The 20,915-nt window shown below is 39.5% G+C and overlaps 1 protein-coding gene across 3 annotated transcripts in view; it reads left to right on the forward strand.

Moving 5' to 3' along the window:
- Positions 1–1,497: 1,497 nt before the first annotated feature.
- ZNF512 (zinc finger protein 512) overlaps positions 1,498–20,915 on the forward strand; it is a 29,151-nt gene continuing 9,733 nt past the window's right edge. Inside the window, exons 1-10 of one of the 3 annotated variants that reach the window (XM_004005771.4) lie at positions 1,498–1,591; positions 2,110–2,168; positions 10,671–10,858; positions 11,773–11,868; positions 12,160–12,243; positions 12,899–13,023; positions 13,540–13,626; positions 14,529–14,627; positions 15,218–15,385; positions 18,092–18,286. In XM_004005771.4, the coding sequence (XP_004005820.1) occupies positions 1,562–1,591; positions 2,110–2,168; positions 10,671–10,858; positions 11,773–11,868; positions 12,160–12,243; positions 12,899–13,023; positions 13,540–13,626; positions 14,529–14,627; positions 15,218–15,385; positions 18,092–18,286 (1,131 nt within the window). In that variant the 5' untranslated portion in view covers positions 1,498–1,561. The remainder of the gene's footprint in view (positions 1,592–2,109; positions 2,169–10,670; positions 10,859–11,772; positions 11,869–12,159; positions 12,244–12,898; positions 13,024–13,539; positions 13,627–14,528; positions 14,628–15,217; positions 15,386–18,091; positions 18,287–20,915) is intronic. The other 2 variants (XM_012166835.3, XM_012166839.3) reach the window with 2 other exon arrangements.

The raw sequence follows: 20,915 nt of genomic DNA on the forward strand, positions 1-20,915 counted from the left end.
CCAGTGTTTGGGTCCTGTTCAAAATGACAGTAGTGGCAGAGCTAAGAAAAACTTTAACAGAAATGAAATCTCTAACCAGGAGTCCAAGAACTTCAAACCAGGAATCAGAGTTCATGCTGGAGGGAGACTCTTACAACCTGGTTCTCTTATGAAGAGGACCTCACACAGTCACCTTAAAGGGAAACCAACACACAAGGAACAAAACCACCAGAGCTTCGGCTTCACTAGGGAAAGAACCCCATGTTATTCTTCTGGAAGAAGCCAATACAGTCCCTCTGAGAGAAGCCATAGAAGTGCCTCTGAGAGAAGCCACCGCAGCACCTCTGAAAGGAGCCACCGCAGCGCCTCTGGGAGAAGCCATCGCAGCGCCTCTGAGAGGAGCCATCGCAGCGCCTCTGAGAGGAGCCATCGCAGCGCCTCTGAGAGGAGCCATCGCAGCGCCTCTGAGAGGAGCCATCGCAGCGCCTCTGAGAGGAGCCATCGCAGCGCCTCTGAGAGGAGCCATCGCAGCGCCTCTGAGAGGAGCCATCGCAGCGCCTCTGAGAGGAGCCATCGCAGCGCCTCTGAGAGGAGCCATCCAAGCCCTTCTCAGAGGAGCCATCACAGTCTCTCTGAGAGGAGCTATCGAGGTCCCTCTGAGAGGAGATGTCGCAGTCCCTCTGAGAGAAGGTGTCGCAGTCCCTCTGAGAGAAGGTGTCGCAGTCCCTCTGAGAGGAGCAATCGCAGTCTCTTTGAGAAAATCCGTCGCAGTTCCTCTGAGAGGAGAGGACACAGTGCTTCTGAGAGAAGACAGCACAAGCCCTCTGAGGGGAGCGGACAAAGTCCCTCTAAAAGGAGCCACAACAATCCCCTCAAGGAGAGACTCAAACACAGCTCCCCTGGGGAGAGGCCCAGGCACGGTTTGAGTAAAGATTTCAAGAGTAACTCTAACATATCTCCTAGAGACCACACCAAAAATCCCCAAAGGAGGGCAAGTTTGGAGGCCTGACGCTAGTAGATGGAAGAGACCCGCCCCCGTTATTCATTGCCTAGCTCAAGTCTCCCCTGAGCGGCCCTGGCTTCTTTCCTACTCGGCCAAGGCCTCCACTTCCTAAGCCCTCAGCTATGAAAGAGCTTCTCCATCTCTCTACCTGCGGGGAGGGAGAGCGGGAATGGGTCTGTCATTTCCCTAAGATAAATAAAGGGCAATAATTGACCTTCCTGTGCATTAAGAAAGACCACTTTTCTCGCGGGGTGGAGCCTGGGGGCGCCGGAAGGGCAGAGGTTGTGCAAAACGAGGGAACGAAAGGGGGGGGGTCTCAGGACAAACTTGACGCTCCAAACCCCACCCCCAGTTTCCCGGGTCCCACCGCGCACTGCCGGGGCGGGGTCTCAGAGGAAAGGGGGGCTAGTCACGTGACTCCCCCCTGCCGCAGCCCCCTCGGAAGCAGCTAGGCGGAAGTAGACGTTCGCCACCGGGCTCGCGGACCCGACTCCACATCCGGGAGCGGAGAGGAGAGCGGAAGTGGCGTTGGTCTGGCCGGAGCCCTTGGGTGAATTTGTTAGGCGTGGAGAGGGAGTGATGTCTTCCAGACTCGGTGCAGTGCCCGCTGTGAGTTTCTCGGTTTGACCGTTACGCTTTAGGGGTAGCGCTGTCGAGCGCGCCACACGCGGTGCCTCGCTTTTGTCCCCTGCTCAGAGTCGGTTTTCTCAGAGCTCGGCGTAGGCCCCACCCTTCTAGGTCAGATCTATGAGCCCCTGTATTTACCCCCCCACTTTCTGCTGCCCGTTCCCAACCCCCCCTTGGACTAAGTTTCTCAGGTTACCGTTAGTCTCTATTCCTTTTACATCCCCAATGTCTCCCATATCCTTTGTCCTGTCTTTCCGCCTCCCGTGTAGTCTTTCTTGGACCAGGGCTTTGAGAATGGAAGAGATGAAGGCTCTGGTGTTGTCACCTGCCTTGACCCCGTAGGTAGGGCGGCGCACTTTTCCTAAAAAGTCTTGCCTTTTTCGGTTTGCAGTAGTAGCCACGGGAGAGCTTCAGTTCTTGGCGCAGGGGGATTCATCTTTTTGTGGGCAAGTTTCAGAGGTCCTTAGCATACACTCATTTATGTGCTTACCATTTGCTAGACCCCGGGACCCACACCCTTTAAGCAGCAGAGGAGCACGAGGATCGTGGGAGCTAAGAAGTAAGTGAGGTTTTCTGCAGTCCATTTATAATTGTATCGCCAGCGTTGTCCAATAGAACGTCCTGTGATGATAAAAATATTCTGTATCTACACTGTCAAGTATGATAGCCACTAGCCACGTATCATTTTTGAGCGCTGGAAATGTGGCTAGTAGCAGTGAGAAACTGAATTTTAAATTGTATGTTGATTAACTTAAATTTAAATAGCCACCTGTGGCTAGTGGCCATCTGATTAGACAGTGCAGGTCTAATCTTGGTGTGGGGGAGGAAAACGTCCCTTGCAAAAAAAAAGTACGGATTATAATAAAAATGGAATGTGTGACTCTGTAGCCCTGCCTTTCTTTAGACGTCATATATGTACTCATGAATACATTGATGAACTTGGGAAGGACTGATGAAAATGAATAAGTACTTATATTTTCAAACTACTTGGCTTCAAGGCTGGTTTGTTATATTGTATACTGAATGCGCTAAGCGTTTCCATATTCGTTAATACAAAACAAATTCTTGTTCAGGAGATACTCAGAAAGGATTAATTCCTTCATGTAACATTTATTAAATATCTGCTTTGTGCCAGTTGTGTGATAGGTTAGATATACAGACATGAAAAACACAAGGAGATCAACACAATACTGTGTAATGAAATATTTTTATTTCAAGAATTGTATATATCCTTTTGGGAAGGGGAGTGATGTTTGGAAGGGAAGGGTTGCCGGAGCAAATCACTCCTAAACAGACTTTCAAGTCAAGGAATAATGGATTTAACCATAAGGAAAAGGATTTTTTTGTTGGTTTTTCAGAAGAAATAATGTGAATTTGTAAAAGGTTTTAATGGAATAGCAAATGGGTAATTGTTAGGAAATGTAAAGATTAATGGCCTCTCATCCATTGATAATCAGAATCCCTATTTTTAACTGGCCTAGGATATTGTGAAGTTTGAGAATTACTGGTGAGAATTGAGACTAGAAGAGTAAAGGATGAAAATGTGGAAAAGATCAGTGTGTAAGGTTTGGGTAGAATAAAAAAAGGCTGCAGGTGATACTGAGATGAACTTAAAATATTTTTCTAATTAAAATATAACTGTTCACCTAGGGAATGAACTATGGGCTCTTAAAAATTCTTGGTAGATCAGAAAGGAGTTGGAAATAGGTTAAACTTTTCATCTTCGTGATAAGAAGCCAAGACTAAACAACAAATTATTTTAAAGTCACTACCATTATGATAGCCATTGTTGGAGCCAAAAGCTTTTTCTTGTCATATTTATGGAAAGAAAGTGAGTGAATGAGTGAGTGAAAGTCCCTCAGTTGTGTCCGACTCTTTGAGACCCCATGGACAGTAGCCCGCCAGACTCCTCTGTCCATGGAATTCTTCATGCAAGAACACTGGACTGGGCTGGGTTCCTATTTCCTTCTCTAGGGGATCTTTCCAACCTAGGGATCAAACCCAGGTCTCCTGCATTGTAGACAGATTGTTTACTGACTGAGCCACCACAGAAGCCCCAGGAAAAAGAAGTTTGATATTAATCTGGTTTTTAATAAATAATAAAAAATAAATAAACCCTGAGTTGATACATACTGTAAAATACTTGAGAATTGTTTTTGTTGAGTGCTTTAAAAATAAGAGACCTGGAGAGAGAATTCCCTATCCACATTGACTTAATCCTCAAGGTGTTAATCACGCTGACATATAAACTATTGATTTGTCACTATACTCATGCTTATTCATGAGCAGGGAACTGGGTATGTCTGAGTCCAACATTGACAGTATAGAAATTCCTATGAGGATGTTTCTAAGAGGAGTCATATGAGACTTGACTCTTTATAGCCTGTTGATACTTTCAAGTTTTTCTGGTAGAGATTATTCCCATTGTTTGGTATGGTGGTTTTTGGCCCTAGAGGACTGCCTATTACCATTAAATTTTTTTTATACCTTCACTGAGGTATAATTGAAGTGCAGTTGGCTGCATATATTGAAAGTATACGATACCTTCAGCTTTGACATAATGTAAGTACCCATGAGACTGTCATCACAATCAAGATAAGTTTCCCTGCCTCCCATAAGTTTTCTCCTGTCCCTTTGCAGTTCATTCCTCCCTCCACTCCTGTTGCCAGACACCCACTGACCTGTTTTCTGTCACTATTCAGTGGTTTGCATGTAGGATTTTACATAAATGAAATCAGACACTATGTCCTCTTTTTGCATGATTTTTCTCACTCAGAATAATGATTTTGAGTGAAAAATAGTTTTTATTGCTAAAAAGAATTCCTTTATGGATATACCATAATTTGTTTAGCCATCTACCTGAGAGATGTTTGCATTATTTTCAGCGTGGGGGTGTTAGAATAAGACTGCCGTGAACATTATGTGCAAGTCTCTGTGTGGAAAAATATTTTTGTTCTCTTGATAAATACTTAATATGTATTTATTAAGATGGTATTTACCATCTTAGGTTGATTAGCTCATATGTCAGGAGTATGTTTAACTTTTTGAGAAGTTATTTTGCAAGTTGGTGGTATGATTTTACATTCCTACCAGCAGTGTATGAAAGTAAGTCTCTAATTTTAGCAACTTTAATGGTGTATAGTGGTGTTTCATATTGGTTTTAATTAGCATTTTCCTGATGAATAATGATATAAAACATGTTTATGTGTTTTATTGGTCATTCATATATCTTCTTTTGTCAAATGTGTGTTCATGTCTTTTGCCACCAAAAAAAAAAAGTTTCATCTCACTATTTTACTATTTAATTAAAAAAATTTTTTTTTTGAGTACAGTTCCTTTGTTACATATATCTTGACTATTTCTTCAAGGCAGTGGTTTGCATTTCATTTTCCTAATGGTATCTTTTGAAGAGCAAAAGTTTTAAATTTATCATTAAAAATAAAAGAATTTTATCATTCTTTCCTTTTATGTTTTGTGCCTTTTGTGTTTTATTTAAGGAAACTTTGCCACCTCTAATTGCAAAGATTTTTTTCCTGTGTTTTCTTCCAGGTGTTTTATAGGTTTTGCATTCAGATCTGTGGCTCATTTAGAGTTAATTTTTATGCATGGTGTGCTATAAAGATCAATATTAATTTCTTATATGTCTAGTTGTTGAAAAGATTTTCCTTTCCCTATTCAATTCCCTTTGCACCTTTGTCCAAAATCAGTTGAATGTACATAGGTATGGTTTTCCTTGGTGGCTCAGTGGTAAAGAATCCACCTGCTAATGCAGGAGACGTGAATTCCATCCCTAAGTCAGGAAAATCCCCTGGAGAAGGAAATGGCAACCCATTACAGTATTCTTGCCTGTAAAACACCATAGACAGAGTAGCCTCGTGGGCTACAGTCCATGGGGTCACAAAAAGAGCCGGACACAACTAAGTGACTAAACAACAACATATATAGTGTGGGTCTGTTTCTGAACTCCTGTTATCCTTTTCCATTGATGTATATGTTTGTCTTTTTGCTAATACTGAACTGTCTTGATACTGTAGCATTAAAGTAAATCTTGAAATCAGTTGTCATGTACTTTCTTGTTTTTTCAACATTGTTTCAGCTGTTATATTTTCTTTGCTTTTTAATATAAATTCTACAGTTTGTCATATCTATAAAAAGAAGCTAAAATAAAAATAAAAAAGGAAGTATGCTGGAGTATTGATTGGTACATATATTGAATCTGTAGGTAGATTTAGGGAGAATTGCCATTTTTAACAGTGTTGCATTTTCTGATTTATGAGCATATTTTCCATTCGTTTCGGTCTTCATTTTTTCTTACCATTGTGTTGTAGTGTTCATTGTAAAAGTCTTGATGGCTTTTTAAAAATTTTTAATTGGAAGCTAATTACTCTACAATATTCTGTTGGTCTTGGATGGCTTTTGTTAGATTTGTTTTTAGGTTCCTAGATTTGTTCTTAGATTCCTATGTTTTTTGTTATTGTCAATGCTGTTATTTTTATAAGTCCATTTTCTAGTTGCTTGTTGCTAGCAGCTACGATGGAGAAGGCAATGGCAACCCACTCCAGTACTCTTGCCTGGAAAATCCTATGGATGGAGGAGCCTGGTAGGCTGCAGTCCATGGGGTCGCTAAGAGTCGGACAGGACTGAGCAACTTCACTTCCATTTTTCACTTTCATGCACTGGAGAAGGAAATGGCAACCCACTCTAGTGTTCTTGCCTGGAGAATCCCAGGGACGAGGGACCTGGTGGGGTGCCGTCTCTGGGGTCGCACAGAGTTGGACACAACTGAAGTGACTTAGCAGCAGCAGCAGCAGCTACAAATACAATTGAACTTTTGTACTTTAACCTTGTATCCTGCCACTTGCTAAATTCGTTTTTAATTCTGGTAATTGTTTCATATATTTCCTTAGATTGTAAACAAATTGTGAAAAATCTGTTAAAAAATCTGCAAATCAATTCAGTTCCTCATTTGTGTCAGACTCTTTGTGACCCCATGGAATGCAGCACGCCAGGCCTCCCTTTCCATCACCAACTCCCGGAGTTTACTCAAACTCGTGACCATTGAGTTGGTGATGCCATCCAACCATCTCATCCTCTGTGTCCCCTTCTCCTCCTGCCCTCAATCTTTCCCAGCATCAGGATCTTTTCAAATGAGTCATTTCTTCTCATCAGGTGGCTAAGATTTGTAGAATTCTCTGCTTTTCTTTTTCTGTCATTTTTATTTTGTATACTCTGAGCCTCTGTTGTTAGACATGTACCATGAGTAATTATCTCTTCCTAATGTTATTTTTATTATGAAGTGTTTCTTTTTATCTCTGGTAATACTCTTTGTCTTTGAAGTCTGTTTTATCTGATAGTAAAATAGGTACTCCAGCCTTACTATGTTTGCTGATGGCATAGTATAATCGTTTCATACTTTTACTTCTAATCCACATGTCGTTTATATTTAAAGTGTGCCTCTTGTGGACAGCCTATATTAAAATACTTTTTTATTTACTCTCTCATTGACTTTCACCTGGAGTAATTAGGCCATAAACATTTAAATTAATTATTGACATGATTGGATTTAAGTTTGCCATTTATTCTCTCTACCTTGTTTTTTTATTCCTGTGTACCTTCTTTTGAATTATTTAAATGTTTAGTGTTCCATTTTATTTTATTTTATTTTTACTCCCCACTCCTTTTTTTTGGTGGGGGGGAGATTTGGTAATGGTTGGTTTCAGAATTACAATATACATACCTATCGTTTCATCATCTACTTAGAGTTAATATCCAACCACTTTGCTTAAATGTAGAAGCCTTACAACCATATAGATTTCCTTTAACTGCCTATTGCTGACTATTAAATTATAGCTGTTGTATATGTTACATCTACATTTACCTTACTAGATAATGTTAAAATTTTGCTTCAAACAGTTTTTAATATTTATCCACCTATTTACCATTTCTCTTACTCTTTTTTCAGTATTAAAAATCCAAATTTCCATCTAGTATCATTTTTTCCTTCAGTTGAAATTATTTCCCTTTGTGTTTTTCACAGAGCAGGTCTGCTGGTGACAAATTTTCTTAGTTTTTCTTCATCTTAAGGGTATTTTTCACTGAATACGGAATTTCAGGTTGATAAATCTTTTCTCTCAGGATCTTAAAGATGATGTTGTGCTGTCTTCTGTCCTTGGTTTCTGTTGAGAAAATCATCATTTGAATCACTGTTCTCTGTAATATGTCATTTTTTTTCTAGCTGCTTTCTGGATTATTTTAATCTTCAGTTTTAAACAGTTTCATTAAGATATATCTAGGTGTATTTTTCTTTGAATTTATCCTATTGAGTGTTTGATTTACAGCTCCTTGAATCTGTAAATTTTAAGTCTTTCATTAAACTTGGGGGATTTTTCCACCATTACCTTTTAAAAAATATTTTTTCTGAGTCTCTCTTTCTTCTTCTGTGATTCCAACTATATCTAGGTTTGATCTTTTGATATTGATCCACAGGCTGTTGAGGCTCTGTGGACTGTTCTTCAGTCTTTTTCCCTCTTTGTTCTTCAGATTAGATAATTTCTCCTGATCTTTCTTAAGTTCATAGATTCTTTCCTCTGTCATCTCCCTTTTGTTACTAGTCCATCCAATGAGTTTTTTATTTTATTTGTTATTTTTCAGTTCTTAAATTTCATTTGGTTCTTTTTTATGATTTTTATTTTTCTGCTGATAATTCCTGCATTTTCTTTTATTTCAAGTGTGTTTTCCTTTCATGAAGTGTAATTATAATAGCTGCTTTAAAGTCTTGGATAATTCCATCATCTGCATCATCATGGAACTGACATCTGTTTATCATCTGTCCTTGAAGAATTGCTTGCATTTTACGGGTTCTTTGTCTGCTGCATAATTTTGGATTTTTATTCTCAAGATTGTCAATGTTATTTGCGTAGACTGTGGGTCTTTTTAGAATCCTCTGGGGATTGTTGCTGTTTTTATTTCTGTTTAGGTTCAGACCGTAAATTCTGTCCTGCTTCTGAAGGCGTTGGTTCAGTCTTAGTTCCTTTCTTTGTGTCTTTTTTATGATGGTTTAGAGCTTAGGGGTTAGTTTTAGACTTTTTTAAGGTTTTTCAAATCCTGTTTTCAGTTTTCCAATCTTTTAATACATTGGTTTGGATCTGTTTCACACTGATAACTCAGGGGTTAGTCTGAGACTTAAGTGCTTTGTTCAAATCTTATTACACTTTTCAAAGCCTTTGCTAAGCTGGTTTGACTATGTTCCATACATACGTAGCTCAGGTTAAGCAGTGATTTGTGTGGATTTGTACACAGAACTATGAGATTACCTTCGTTGCCTGCCTTTACTCCGTGATTCACTCACATTCTCTAGTGTATAGAGACCCCTTTTCATGGATTCTAAGACCAAAAAGTTTCTACTGGAATTTAACCTGTCCATGCCGGTCTGCAGATGGAGCCCATCATATTGCAAAGCCACTTGAGAGAGGGGAAAAAAAACTAGAAAGCATACCTGTGTAACTCACTTCTACGAGTTTTAAGTCTTCTGCACAATCCACCTGCTTTTGTTTACTTTTTGAGGTCCAGAGTTTCTAGTTGTATTCAGCAGGAGGAATGGGCTATAGTGGGCGTATGCCACCATGCAAAAGTGGGACATTTCTATATTAAAGCTGTCATATTGGACCTCATGTACAGAGAGCTGAGAATCATTTTTCCCTTTTTGTAACATACTGACATTGTAAGCCCCTGTTACTTTTCTGTTTTTCCAATTCCCATGTCTGTCCCCTTCCTCCCAGAGACAGCCGTACTAACAAGTTTGATATTTGTCCTTAAATAGTTGAGTCCTTGTAAAATAGCTAGTGCTATTTGTGTATTTGTTAATTTACTGAATTGACATTGTACTGTAGGTCTTGTTCTGTTTCTTTTTTTCATTCCACAATATGCTTTTTAGTTATGTTCGTAGATGTGTAGAGATAGTTTATTGCTTCTAACAACTACATAGTATTCTGTAGTAAGCATGTATCACATTTTACTTTTTTTTCCCCTAAGAATGATCACCAGTGTTGCTTCTAACTCCCTGTTACCCTAGACCTGTATGTGTAATTCTTACCAACTCTACCTCTAAAGTATTGTCTTGAGTTTGTTGGTTTGTCATCTCTACTGCAAAACTTTAGTTCAAGTTCAAGCTTAAGCTTTTGTCATCTCTTACCCATACTGTTGCAACAAACTGCCAACTCTTCTCTTTTCATTCACTCGTCCTCTGTGGGTCATTTTTTCATACAGCATCCAGAGTGGCCTTTACCATGAATCTAAGGCAGGTCTCACACGGCTGGAAAGGGGGTGTATCAGAGATCCTGGACTGAAGTTTGAGAACTGCTACTCTACCACACTTTGAGCCACCTAGAAGATACTGTGTTGCTACTCAGTAATGTTTGTTAACTACATAAGTGACTGGTCTTAGATTTGGAAATTTGGATCTAGCTATGTACCAGATTTCTGGCCAGTGTAACTCAGATAAGATAGCACCCTTCCTTTAGCTATGAAATCTGAGTATCATGTTGCTGAAGTAAGACAGGGTGCCCTGACATCAAGGTTTAGGGCCAAGGCTAAGGGAAAAGAAAGATGAATCAGACTAGAGCCTACAAACTGTTCTTTTCCTTCTTTATTCTCAGGGGTACTATTTGGTTACTGTCCCTCTGCCAGAGAAATAGAGAAACCTCGATATACCTTCCTATAGATCAGGGGATCTTCTGAAGGGTCATCAAACACCCTGTTACTTTTACTACTTTCTTTTCTTTGATTAATTTAGGAAAGAATACCTAGTTTGGCTATAAAGTGATCATTTATGGAGAGTGCTTATTCTTTCTGATGACAGCAAAGTATAATAACAATTGTATGTATTGTATCAGGCCAACTATTTTAATTGTTAGAAAATTACAGTCTAAATTGTTTTTATTATCAGGCTTCTTAGTTTTTCTACACAGGTAACCAACTTGGTTATCTTCTTAGGGTATAATATAATTAATAGGAACTTCATCCCAGACCCTCCTTTGTGGTATTTCTCTTTGTGTCATGTTAGTAGCAGGAACCAATGCTCCATAAAGGATAATAGTTTCCAGTACACTATCCCTCATGATGACTCCTTAAGCGGCTCATCATCTGCTTCTTCATGTGAACCAGTGAGTGATTTTCCAGCATCTTTCCGAAAATCTACCTACTGGATGAAAATGAGAAGGATCAAGTCAGCTGCTGCTTCCCATGTAGAAGGTATGAGTATTATTATCTTATTCTTATTCCAAAGACAGAGAACTCTCTACTTATATTTTGAGGTGGTGGTTTAGTCGCTAAGTCCTGTCTGACTCTGCGACCGTATGGATTGTAGACCGGGCTCCTCTGTCCATGGGATTTCTCAGGCAAGAATACTGGAGTGGGTTGCTTTTTCTTTCTCCAGTATTTTGAGGTAGCTTTTGTAAATGACTTAAAGTATTAAGTACCACATGTATGTTTCTTATTAGTGATTGAATTTTGTTTTGGCTGTGCTATGCAGCTTGTGGGAATCTTAGTTCCCAGGACCCAGCAGTGAAAGCACTGAGTCCTAACCACTGGACAGCCAGGGAACTCCCTTGACATTTTTGAAGGTGTTAGGCTGTCACATACTATTAGTTTCATGAACTGTTCCTCTATTTTTCTGAGTGAAAGTCTGCAGATCTTATTTCTCTAGGCCATACTGGTATCACCTTTCCTTTTCATATGAACTGAACTTTTTTTCCCATTGTTCTAGTTTGATCCTCTGTTGAAGGTTTAGGGGCTGGTGGTGAAAGGGCTATTCTAAGTAGAATTTTCTTGTGGTTATAGTCTGAAGGGTTCTTAGGAGCCCTTTGTCTTGGACAGTTAGCCTCAAATCAGGATCAAACAAATCACACTGCCTAAAGGACCTTATTATTCACAGGGAACAATGAATCACTTGAAATGGCGAACAGTACAGAGGAAAAGGGGAGGTTGAGTCAATTAATGGAAAGTTATATCAACTTCCCTAAAAAACTTACCAACACTTCTTGAGGCCTCGCTCGCTGATGATCTTTTTCCTTTCATGATCTTGTGATTGATGATTTAGAGGCAGGCCCAGATGTTCACATATAAACCATACTAAGATTTTGGTTTGTTTTCTTGTGTTATTTCAGGGTCAGGTGGAGTGTCAACCAAAGGAAAAAGGAAACCCAGGCAGGAAGAAGATGAAGACTATCGAGAATTTCCTCAGAAGAAGCATAAACTTTATGGTAAGGGAGTCACTTTGCTAATTCTTTTTCCCTGGGTGCCTAGGTTTTGTTCTTTGAAGGTGAAAGGAACCTTAGGTTTTGGCCCTTAAGCACTTTTGAGCCCCTTGAATTTTTTGGCAATGAGTGGCCTCCAACTTGCCTTATTTTTTACCCTTTTCTTCTCTCTTGACTTAAGGGAGTCAGTTGGTTGAGGGAGTGAGGCACAGCGTGTTGAGGAGGGAAGAGATTTTGGTGGTAGTGCAGGATCAGCAGAGGTGATGTATCAGGCTTCAAGTTTCTGTTTTGCATCAGGGAGGAAGCAGCGGCCTAAAGCTCAGCCTAATCCCAAAGCCCAGACTCGCCGTATTCGGAAGGAACCACCAGCTTATGCAGCAGGTATGCTTTTGGAAGCTTTGTGAGATCTGGTTCTCTCATTCTGTCTTTTTTGTTGTTGCTGTTGGTAAAGGAATGATGTACCAAAGCATTTCTTTGGGAGGCACTTACTAAGGACATAGGTTTGAAGATAAGTCATGTTCGTTCAAGTTTTGGCTCTTAATTCTTTGACCTGCCTCTTAATTTCTGCAAACTTCAGTTTCCTTGTCTCTAAATAGGAATAATAAAGCAGTCAGAATTGTTGTGAAAATTAAATGGGATAAAAAAACATTCATCAATCTCTGGCACATACAAACACTTAGCAAACTGGTTGTTACATATCTCAGTTACATATCCCATTCTTACATGCTGCTACGAAAAATGTTACTCATTGTCACTTATAGGTCAGTAAAACTGGGAAAAAAATTATTGTCCATTTCTATAAGCCACTGGGCTTGGGAGTGGTTCTTGGATGGTTTTTTGTCATGGGAATTGAGTAGGAGTTTCAGAAACTCTTCACTGTCAGAAAAAAATTATTTCTAGAAGTTATATAAAATAAGAGTCTTTCCCCCAGGAAGAGAAAGAGCCACTTTATGATACTTTTCCTAAAGTCTGAGATTGTGCTTTTTGTTTCTGGAGAATACTGCAAATTATAAGTGTTCCTTTCTCTCCTTTGTAGGCAGTTTAGAGGAGCAGTGGTACTTAGAAATTGTGGATAAAGGCAGTGTCTCCTGTCCTACCTGCCAGGCAGTGGGGAGAAAGACCATAGAGGGCTTAAAGAAACACATGGAAAACTGCAAACAGGTTAGATAATTTGTGGCATTTCATAACTCTTATGAATTTTTACCCAAACTTGAAACCTCTGGCACTGTGTTGGATATGCTGATTATTGTGGAGAAGAGGCAGCATTGTGTCATAAAGAGTCTGACAGACTTTGGTTTGAATCGTCTTTCAGCCACTTACTTGTTGGGTCATTTAGCTTTTCATTTGTGGACCTCAATTTCCACATTTATAAAGTAACAATTATTACTACCTGTGTAAGTCATGAGGATAAAAAAGAAGTACTTCATGCTAAGTGCCTGTACCATTTCTTGACAAATACTGGCACTCAGTAAATGGTAGTTCTTATTATTTTAAAAATGTGTAGCCGTTACCTTTTTGCCCTTGAGGACATGACAGTGAATTTGGGGGATTTTGAGATTCGTTATTATTGTATAATTTGGGAAATGAAGATACAGGTGAAAGCATTTGCATAGGACTTTGTGACATTCTGTTTCTTTGTTGAACAGTTTGGCACTGAGCAGCATTTTTCCCTTGTAGGAAATGTTTACTTGTCATCATTGTGGGAAACAGCTTCGTTCACTAGCAGGGATGAAGTATCACGTCATGGCAAATCATAATAGCTTGGTAAGAGTGTCTTCTGTCCTTCATGAACATGTGATATTTGGATGTCTTTACTTGGATGAGTGTAGACACCCCAGTGGAGATGGCTAAAGCTCTGGGACTTCATAGGGGTGTCAGGAAGAAGAGATCCTTTTGATAGAAGAGTTACATACAATGAAATGTGGATATGGAAGTATTTGAGGTGTTTGTGTGTTTCAGTTCAGTTCAGTCGCTCAGTCGTGTCTGACTCTTTGCGACCCCATGAATTGTAGCACGCCAGGCCTCCCTGTCCATTACCAACTCCCGGAGTTCACTCAAACTTATGTCCATCGAGTTGGTGATGCCATCCAGCCATCTCATCCTCTGTCGTCCCCTTTTCCTCCTGCCCCCAACCCCTCCCAGCATCAGAGTCTTTTCCAATGAGTCAACTCTTCGCATGAGGTGGCCAAAGTACTGGAGTTTCAGCTTTAGCGTCATTCCTTCCAAAGAACACCCGGGACTGATCTCCTTCAGAATGGACTGGTTGGATCTCCTTGCAGTCCAACGGACTCTCAAGAGTCTTCTCCAACACCGCAGTTCAAAAGCATCAAATCTTCAGCGCTCAGCTTTCTTCACAGTCCAACTCTCACATCCATACATGACCACTGGAAAAACCATAGCCTTGATTAGACGGACCTTTGTTGGCAAAGTAATGTCTCTGCTTTTTAATATTAGGTTAGCCCAAAGGTTCATATCCTGGGAGATAGAGGCTTTGAACTCTTAGTTCCTTTACATTCACTTTACTGTTTAGGAGAAGATGAAGAAAGCCAGGAGTCAGATAACTTAGATTTTGTGATCATCAGCTTAGGTTCTAGTCCAGTCCTTGATTCTTCTCATGGAATTTTTTTCTGTGAATCATCTGCCTGTTTGTTTCTCTTGTTTTCTAGCCCATCTTAAAGGCTGGAGATGAAATAGATGAGCCAAGTGAGAGGGAACGTCTCCGAACAGTTCTCAAGAGACTGGGAAAGCTGAGATGCATGCGTGAGGTAAGAGCCCAAAGACAGGAACTCCATCTACCTGGAGCCTCAAGTCAGTGTCTTTCTGTTACTTGCTCCCATGTCTCCTCCTCCCTTACAGACCTGGTTTTGTGTCATCTTCCAGCATAGAGTGACTTCTGATTTTCAAGATCTCCTGAACTCATTAACAGTTCTTTTATTTTCTTTCTCATCCCAGAAATGTGTGTGTCTCCCTTTTCCTTTTGTTTGAAGGAGTTTCTTTGTCATCCTTTCTTTTTTGTGTGATAAAGAGGATCGTAGTAACCTCATGTGAGAAACTTTGATATTGCTGGGTATTTGGTATTGGGATGGAGTTTGATCATAGATCAAGGAGGAAGCTCTGACACAGAGGAGGTATACAGTTGTAGTTTGTTGAATGCTTACTAAATTGGTTGAATTTCATGCTTGATGGTAGAAAGGATTGCAGTTGGGCCAGGGAAAAGGAAGGGTTGTGCCGATGAGAAATGTTGGAGAGGGTCTAGTAATATCAGAGGGTCTAGTTGTGTGATATGGCTCTTTAGAAATTAGAGGTCATATCAAAATATGTAAGATTAAAATATAGGCCTTTCTCCTGTGTTCAGAGTTGCTCTAGTAGCTTCACCAGCATCATGGGATATCTGTACCATGTGAGAAAATGTGGCAAAGGGGCTGCTGAGCTGGAGAAGATGACCCTGAAATGTCACCACTGTGGAAAACCATATAGATCGAAGGCTGGACTTGCGTATCACCTGAGGTCAGAGCATGGTCCTGTGAGTACTGATTACTTTCCAGGCCCTGTTTAGGGGTCTATTCTGTGGTGACTGCTTTGCTGCTACATCTTCCTTACATCCTTGGTTCTTCATTTGTAGTTCCTTTTATTCTGAATGTGTTTGTTCTCTTTTTCCTTGTTTCTTGTGCTCTTCTTTCTGCTGTTTGATCACTATTAGGTTAGAGAAATCAAAGTTTATTGTATGGTCTGGGTCGAAGTAAACTAAACTATATTTTTAAAGCATAAGGCATTCTCCCTTAGCTAGAAATTTTATGGGACTCTATCCAGCTGGTTCAGTCCCTCTATTCCAGTTTTCTTGTCCTGACTTTTTCTTTTCCTCATTACATTTCTAGGTTCCCCCACCTCATGTTTCTTTTTAGCACTAAGTTTCAAAGTATAGTTTAGATATGGTCATTAATATTCACCCTTTTTAGTGTACATTATGAGAGTTTTGTAGTCAGTTGTTCTTCCCACTCCCAGCTGGCTGACCACTGATACATTTCATGTCCATATAATTTTGCCTTTTTTGGAATGTTATATAAATGAAGTTGTACAGTATATACCTTTTTGGGTCTGACTTCTTCCCCTAAGCGTAATACATTTGAAACTTGTCCATGTCTTACATGTATCATTAGTTTATTCCTTTTTGTTTCTGTCTAGGATTCCATTCTGTCTAGGATGTTTCACAAGTTGTTTATCCATTCACCAGTTGAAGAACATTTGAGTTTTTTCTAGTTTTTGGCAATTAGGAATAACCTCCTGTAAATATTTACTTAAAGGTTTTTGTATGAAAATAAGTTTTAATTTCTCTTGGGTAAATAAAACCTTAGGAGTGGGATTGCTAGGTCATATGATAAATGTATGTTTACTTTTATAAGAAACGGCCAAACTTTTCCAAAGCAGCTGAGCCATTTTCTCACCAGCAGCATATGAGAATTTTAGTTGCTTTGCATGTTTATCAACTCTTGGCTATTGTCAGGTTCACTTTTGAAATCCATTCTTATAGGTATATAGTGGTATTTTACTGCTGTTTTAAATTTGCACTTCCCTAATGACTAGTGATTGTTGACTGTCTTTTCATGTGCTTATTGGCAGTGTCAGTCTTTAGTGAAATTTCTTCTTTAGTGAAGAGTCTCTTGAAATCCTTTGTTCATTTTATTGTTGGAGTATTTGTTGTTTTACTAATAAGTTTTAGGGCTTCCCTGGTGGCTCAGAAGGTAAAGAATCCACCTGCAATGCGGGAATCCTGGGTTTGATCCCTGCGTTGGGAAGATCCCCTAGAGGAGGGCATGGCGATCCACTCCAGTATTCTTGCCTGGCTTCCCTGATAGCTCAGTTGGTAAAGAATCCACCTGCAATGCAGGCGACCCCAGTTCGATTCCTGGGTCAGGAAGATCTGCTGGAGAAGGGATAGGCTACCCACTCCAGTATTCTTGGGCTTCCCTTGTGGCTCAGCTGGTAAAGAATCTGCCTGCAATGTGTGAGACCTGGGTTCAATCCCTGGGTTGGGAAGATCCCTTGGAGAAGGGAACAGCTACCCACTCCAGTATTCTGGCCTGGAGAATTCCATGGACTGTATAGTCCATGGGGTCGCAAAGAGTCGGACACAGTTAAGCAACTTTCACTTTTTTTAAGTTTTAAATATATTTTGAATTTTTAAAAATATATTCTGGACACAAGTCTTTAAGCAGATACATGTTTTATAAATATTTTCTTCTGGTCATAGTTTGTCTTTGCATTTTTTATAGTGATTTTCAAAGGGCAGGATTCTTAATTTTCATAAAGTTCAGTTTGTCTTTTTTCTCCCTTCATGGATAATGCTGTTGTTATAGCTAAGATATCTTTGCTCAGTACGATGTATAATTTTCATTTGCTGCATTGAAACAGTCATCATAAAATTAATGGCTTAAACAACATAAGTGTAATATCTCACAGTTTATTAGGCCAGAAGTCCAGGCTCAGCTGGTTCCCCTGCGTAGAACCTCATCAGACTGGACTCAAAGTGTTAGCAGGACTATTCCTTTATGGAGGCTTGAGGGGTGGATCTGTTTGCAGGCTCATTAAACTCAATCAAGAATTCAGTTCCATGCAGGTATAGGACCTTATTTCTTTGCTTGCTGGGAGATGTGCTCAGCTTCTGAAGGCCACCTGCAACCTTTGGCTCATGGGCCCATTTGTGTTTGAGTCAGAAACAGTATTGAGTCTCTCTCACCTTGGGAATCTTTCTTGTCTCTTTTTTTCTGTCACACCTGTCTTACTTAAAGTCAGCTAACTATGGACATGAATTAGATTTACCTTAAAATTAAACCTAGATTAATGTTTGATTGATTAACTGATGACAGTAGCCTAACGAAGTGGACACATCAGAACCCATCATGCCCAGGATCGTAAGAATGTTCTCCCTAGGTTTCTCCTAGAATTTTTGTACTTTTTATAGTTTATATCTAAGGCTATGATGCATGTTTATTTCTTTTTGTATGCGTATGTCTTGACTTTTAACCACTTGTTACAACACAAGAGATTTTATCCTGCTAAGAAGCTTTTTTACCAGTAAAATATGCATTAAGATGGTGGAGCTTGGTACTAGGGGTTAACAAGCTAGTAAAGAGTTATTTTGATTTTTAGGGCAGGAAGGACAGCCTTTAATCACTGGCTCTAATGGAAACCATTTCTCAGGCCTGTGTTTTACTATGTCTTATTCTTGCAGATATCCTTCTTTCCAGAGTCAGGACAGCCAGAGTGCTTGAAGGACATGAGCTTGGAGTCAAAGAGTGGAGGCCGAGTTCAAAGGCGTTCTGCCAAGATAGCTGTATACCACCTGCAGGAACTGGCCTCTGCTGAACTGGCCAAGGAATGGCCTAAGAGAAAGGTGCTTCAGGATCTGGTACCTGATGATCGGAAGGTGAGGCAGAAACTTGTATTAATTTTGAACCGTCACGTCTGATACTGTGCTTACTACACGCAGAAAGGTAAACATATTTGAATTACATGACAAACAGTATTTTGCTCCTTTATTCTCGGAGGTGCAGTACATATGATCCAGCTTTAGTGTTTGAATTCATATAGGTCCTAGAGTGATAGTCTTTTTCAGAAGTTCTTTAAGGAGCTCTCTTAATTTTAGACTACTTCCAGGGGAACCTGAATTCCCAGATTTTTGTTTGATCTTTGCCCAGTGTGTTTCTACTTTGTTAGTTCATATGTGGTAGTTTAATATTTAGTTTAGGTAAGAACTCCTCTTATTTGTTTCAGTTTGTTTTTATAGCAGTAGACCTCCTCTTCCCACCTACTTTCTTTTCCCAAATAAAAGCTTATGCAAAACACCATTTTATATACTAAAAATAGAGTTGCACTGACTGGGGGTAGTGAGCCCAAAAATGAAAGAAAAAAAATCTTAAAAGCAGCAAAGCAGCTGAATATGTACAAGAGAACTCCCACAGGACTATCAGTTGACTTTTCAGCAGAAACTTTGTAGGCCAGAAGGGGGTGACATAATATATTTAAAGCCATGAAAAAACCTACAACCAAGTATCCTACCCAGAAAGGCTGTCATTCAGATTTGAAGGAGAGAGAAAAGATTTTACAAGACAGGTAAAAGCTACAGGAGTTCAGCACCACTAAATCAGCTTTGTAAGATATGTTAAAGGGACTTAGGGATATATAAAACAAAAAGATGTAGAATATGTCTAAAACATTTGATGGGGGTAGAATAAAAATACAGGGTTGTTAGAATGCCTTCAAACTCAAGAGAACAGCAAGTATATGTTTATATGTGGCTTGTTGTTGGGTTTCTTCTGGTGGCTCAGATGGTAAAGAATCTGCCTGAAGTTCAGGAGACCTGGGCTTGATCCCTGGGTTGGTAATAGCCCGTGGAGAACAGAATGGCTACACACTCCAGTATTCCCTTCTGGAGAATTCCATGAAAAGAGGATCCTGGCTTGCTATAGTCCATATGGTCCCAAGAGTCAGACACGACTGAGCAACTAACACTTTTACTTCCAAGGGTTGCTATATGTAAACCTCTTGATGACCACAAACCAAAAATCTGCAATAGATAAATATGAAAAAAAGAAAGGAATCCAAAACTGTCACTAAAGATAGTCATCAAATCACAAGGGAAGAGAGCAAAAGAAGAAAAAGGAACAAAGAAGAATAGATAACCTGAGAAAAGTTAGTTAAACACAGTAAGTACATATCTGTCAATAATTACTTTAGATGTAAATAGACTAAATATTCCAATCAGAAGGCAAAATGACTGAATGGATATGAAAATAAGATCTGTATATGTGCTGTCTAAGAGAGACTCATTTCATATCTGACTGACTGAAAGTGAGGGGATGAAAAAAGGTATTCCATGCAAATGGAAACAGAAAGTTGTTCAGTACTTATATCAGACAAAATAGAACTTAAAGACTGTAACAAGAAGCAAAGTACATGACAACAATTATAAATAGATACTCACTCAGGGTGCTCATGCTCAGTTGTATCCAGCTGGACTGTAGCCCACCATGCTCCTCTGTCCATGGGATTTTCCAGGCAGGAATGCTAAGAGTGGATTGCCATTTCCTCCTCCAGGGGATCTTCCTGACCCAGGGATTGAACCTGCGTCTCCTGCATTGCAGGCAGATTCTTTATCCGCTGAGCCGTCGGGGAAACCTGTTAAATACATGAAACATAAAAATACTGTGTATTTGGTTGCTTTTGGATGCAATATATATATTTAATATATAAAGTCCATGTGGTATAATGTGTCATTTAAGGTGACTTTTCCTTATTGATTTTTGGTCTGAATGATCTGTCTGTTGATGTAAATGGGGTGTTAAAATCCCATGCTGATATTGTGTTACAGTCAGTTTCTCCATTTTTGTTTGTTAAATACATAAAGCAAATATTAACAACCAGTTCTGTACTCTGATTTATCAAAGGTTCTTTAGTTTACCTTCCTTACTTCCTCTATTACCTCTACAGACTTGGTTCTGTCTTTCTATCTCAAAGAATCAGCTTCCTTTCAGATACTTTGATTTTTCAAGTAGGAGGATTCTTTACTCACCAGAAATGCAACTGTCTGTTAACTTTGAACTTTGTAAGAACTTTGTAAGAACGATCTCTGCAGAAGTTAAAACTTTTTTCTGGAAACTAGTTAAAAGGACTTCTCTGGTGGTCCAGTGGTTAAAACTCTGTGTTCCCAATACAGGGGGTTTGAGTTCAGTCCCTAGTTGGGGGAAGTAAGATCCTGCATGGCTCAAAGCATGGTCAAAAAAAAAGTCACTGGAAACCAGTTACAGTTGTAAGAAGAGACCAACTGGTGTCAAAACGTGTGAAAGAAAGTGCTGGGAATAATTCTAATTTTGTAGTATAAGGAAATAGTAGATGTTCTGTTCTCTGAGTCTTCTCACATTCTTTCAGGTTGAACCTTAAGTTTTTGGTGTTAGAATTTTTTAAATATCAAAAATTAACATAATCTCATTGAAGAAAAATGATATTCCTGCAGACAGCAGGAATAAAATAAAAATCACTCAAAATTCTAGCACGCA

The sequence above is a fragment of the Ovis aries genome, chromosome 3, assembly GCF_016772045.2.
Source record: "Ovis aries strain OAR_USU_Benz2616 breed Rambouillet chromosome 3, ARS-UI_Ramb_v3.0, whole genome shotgun sequence".
NCBI classification, from domain to species: domain Eukaryota; kingdom Metazoa; phylum Chordata; class Mammalia; order Artiodactyla; family Bovidae; genus Ovis; species Ovis aries.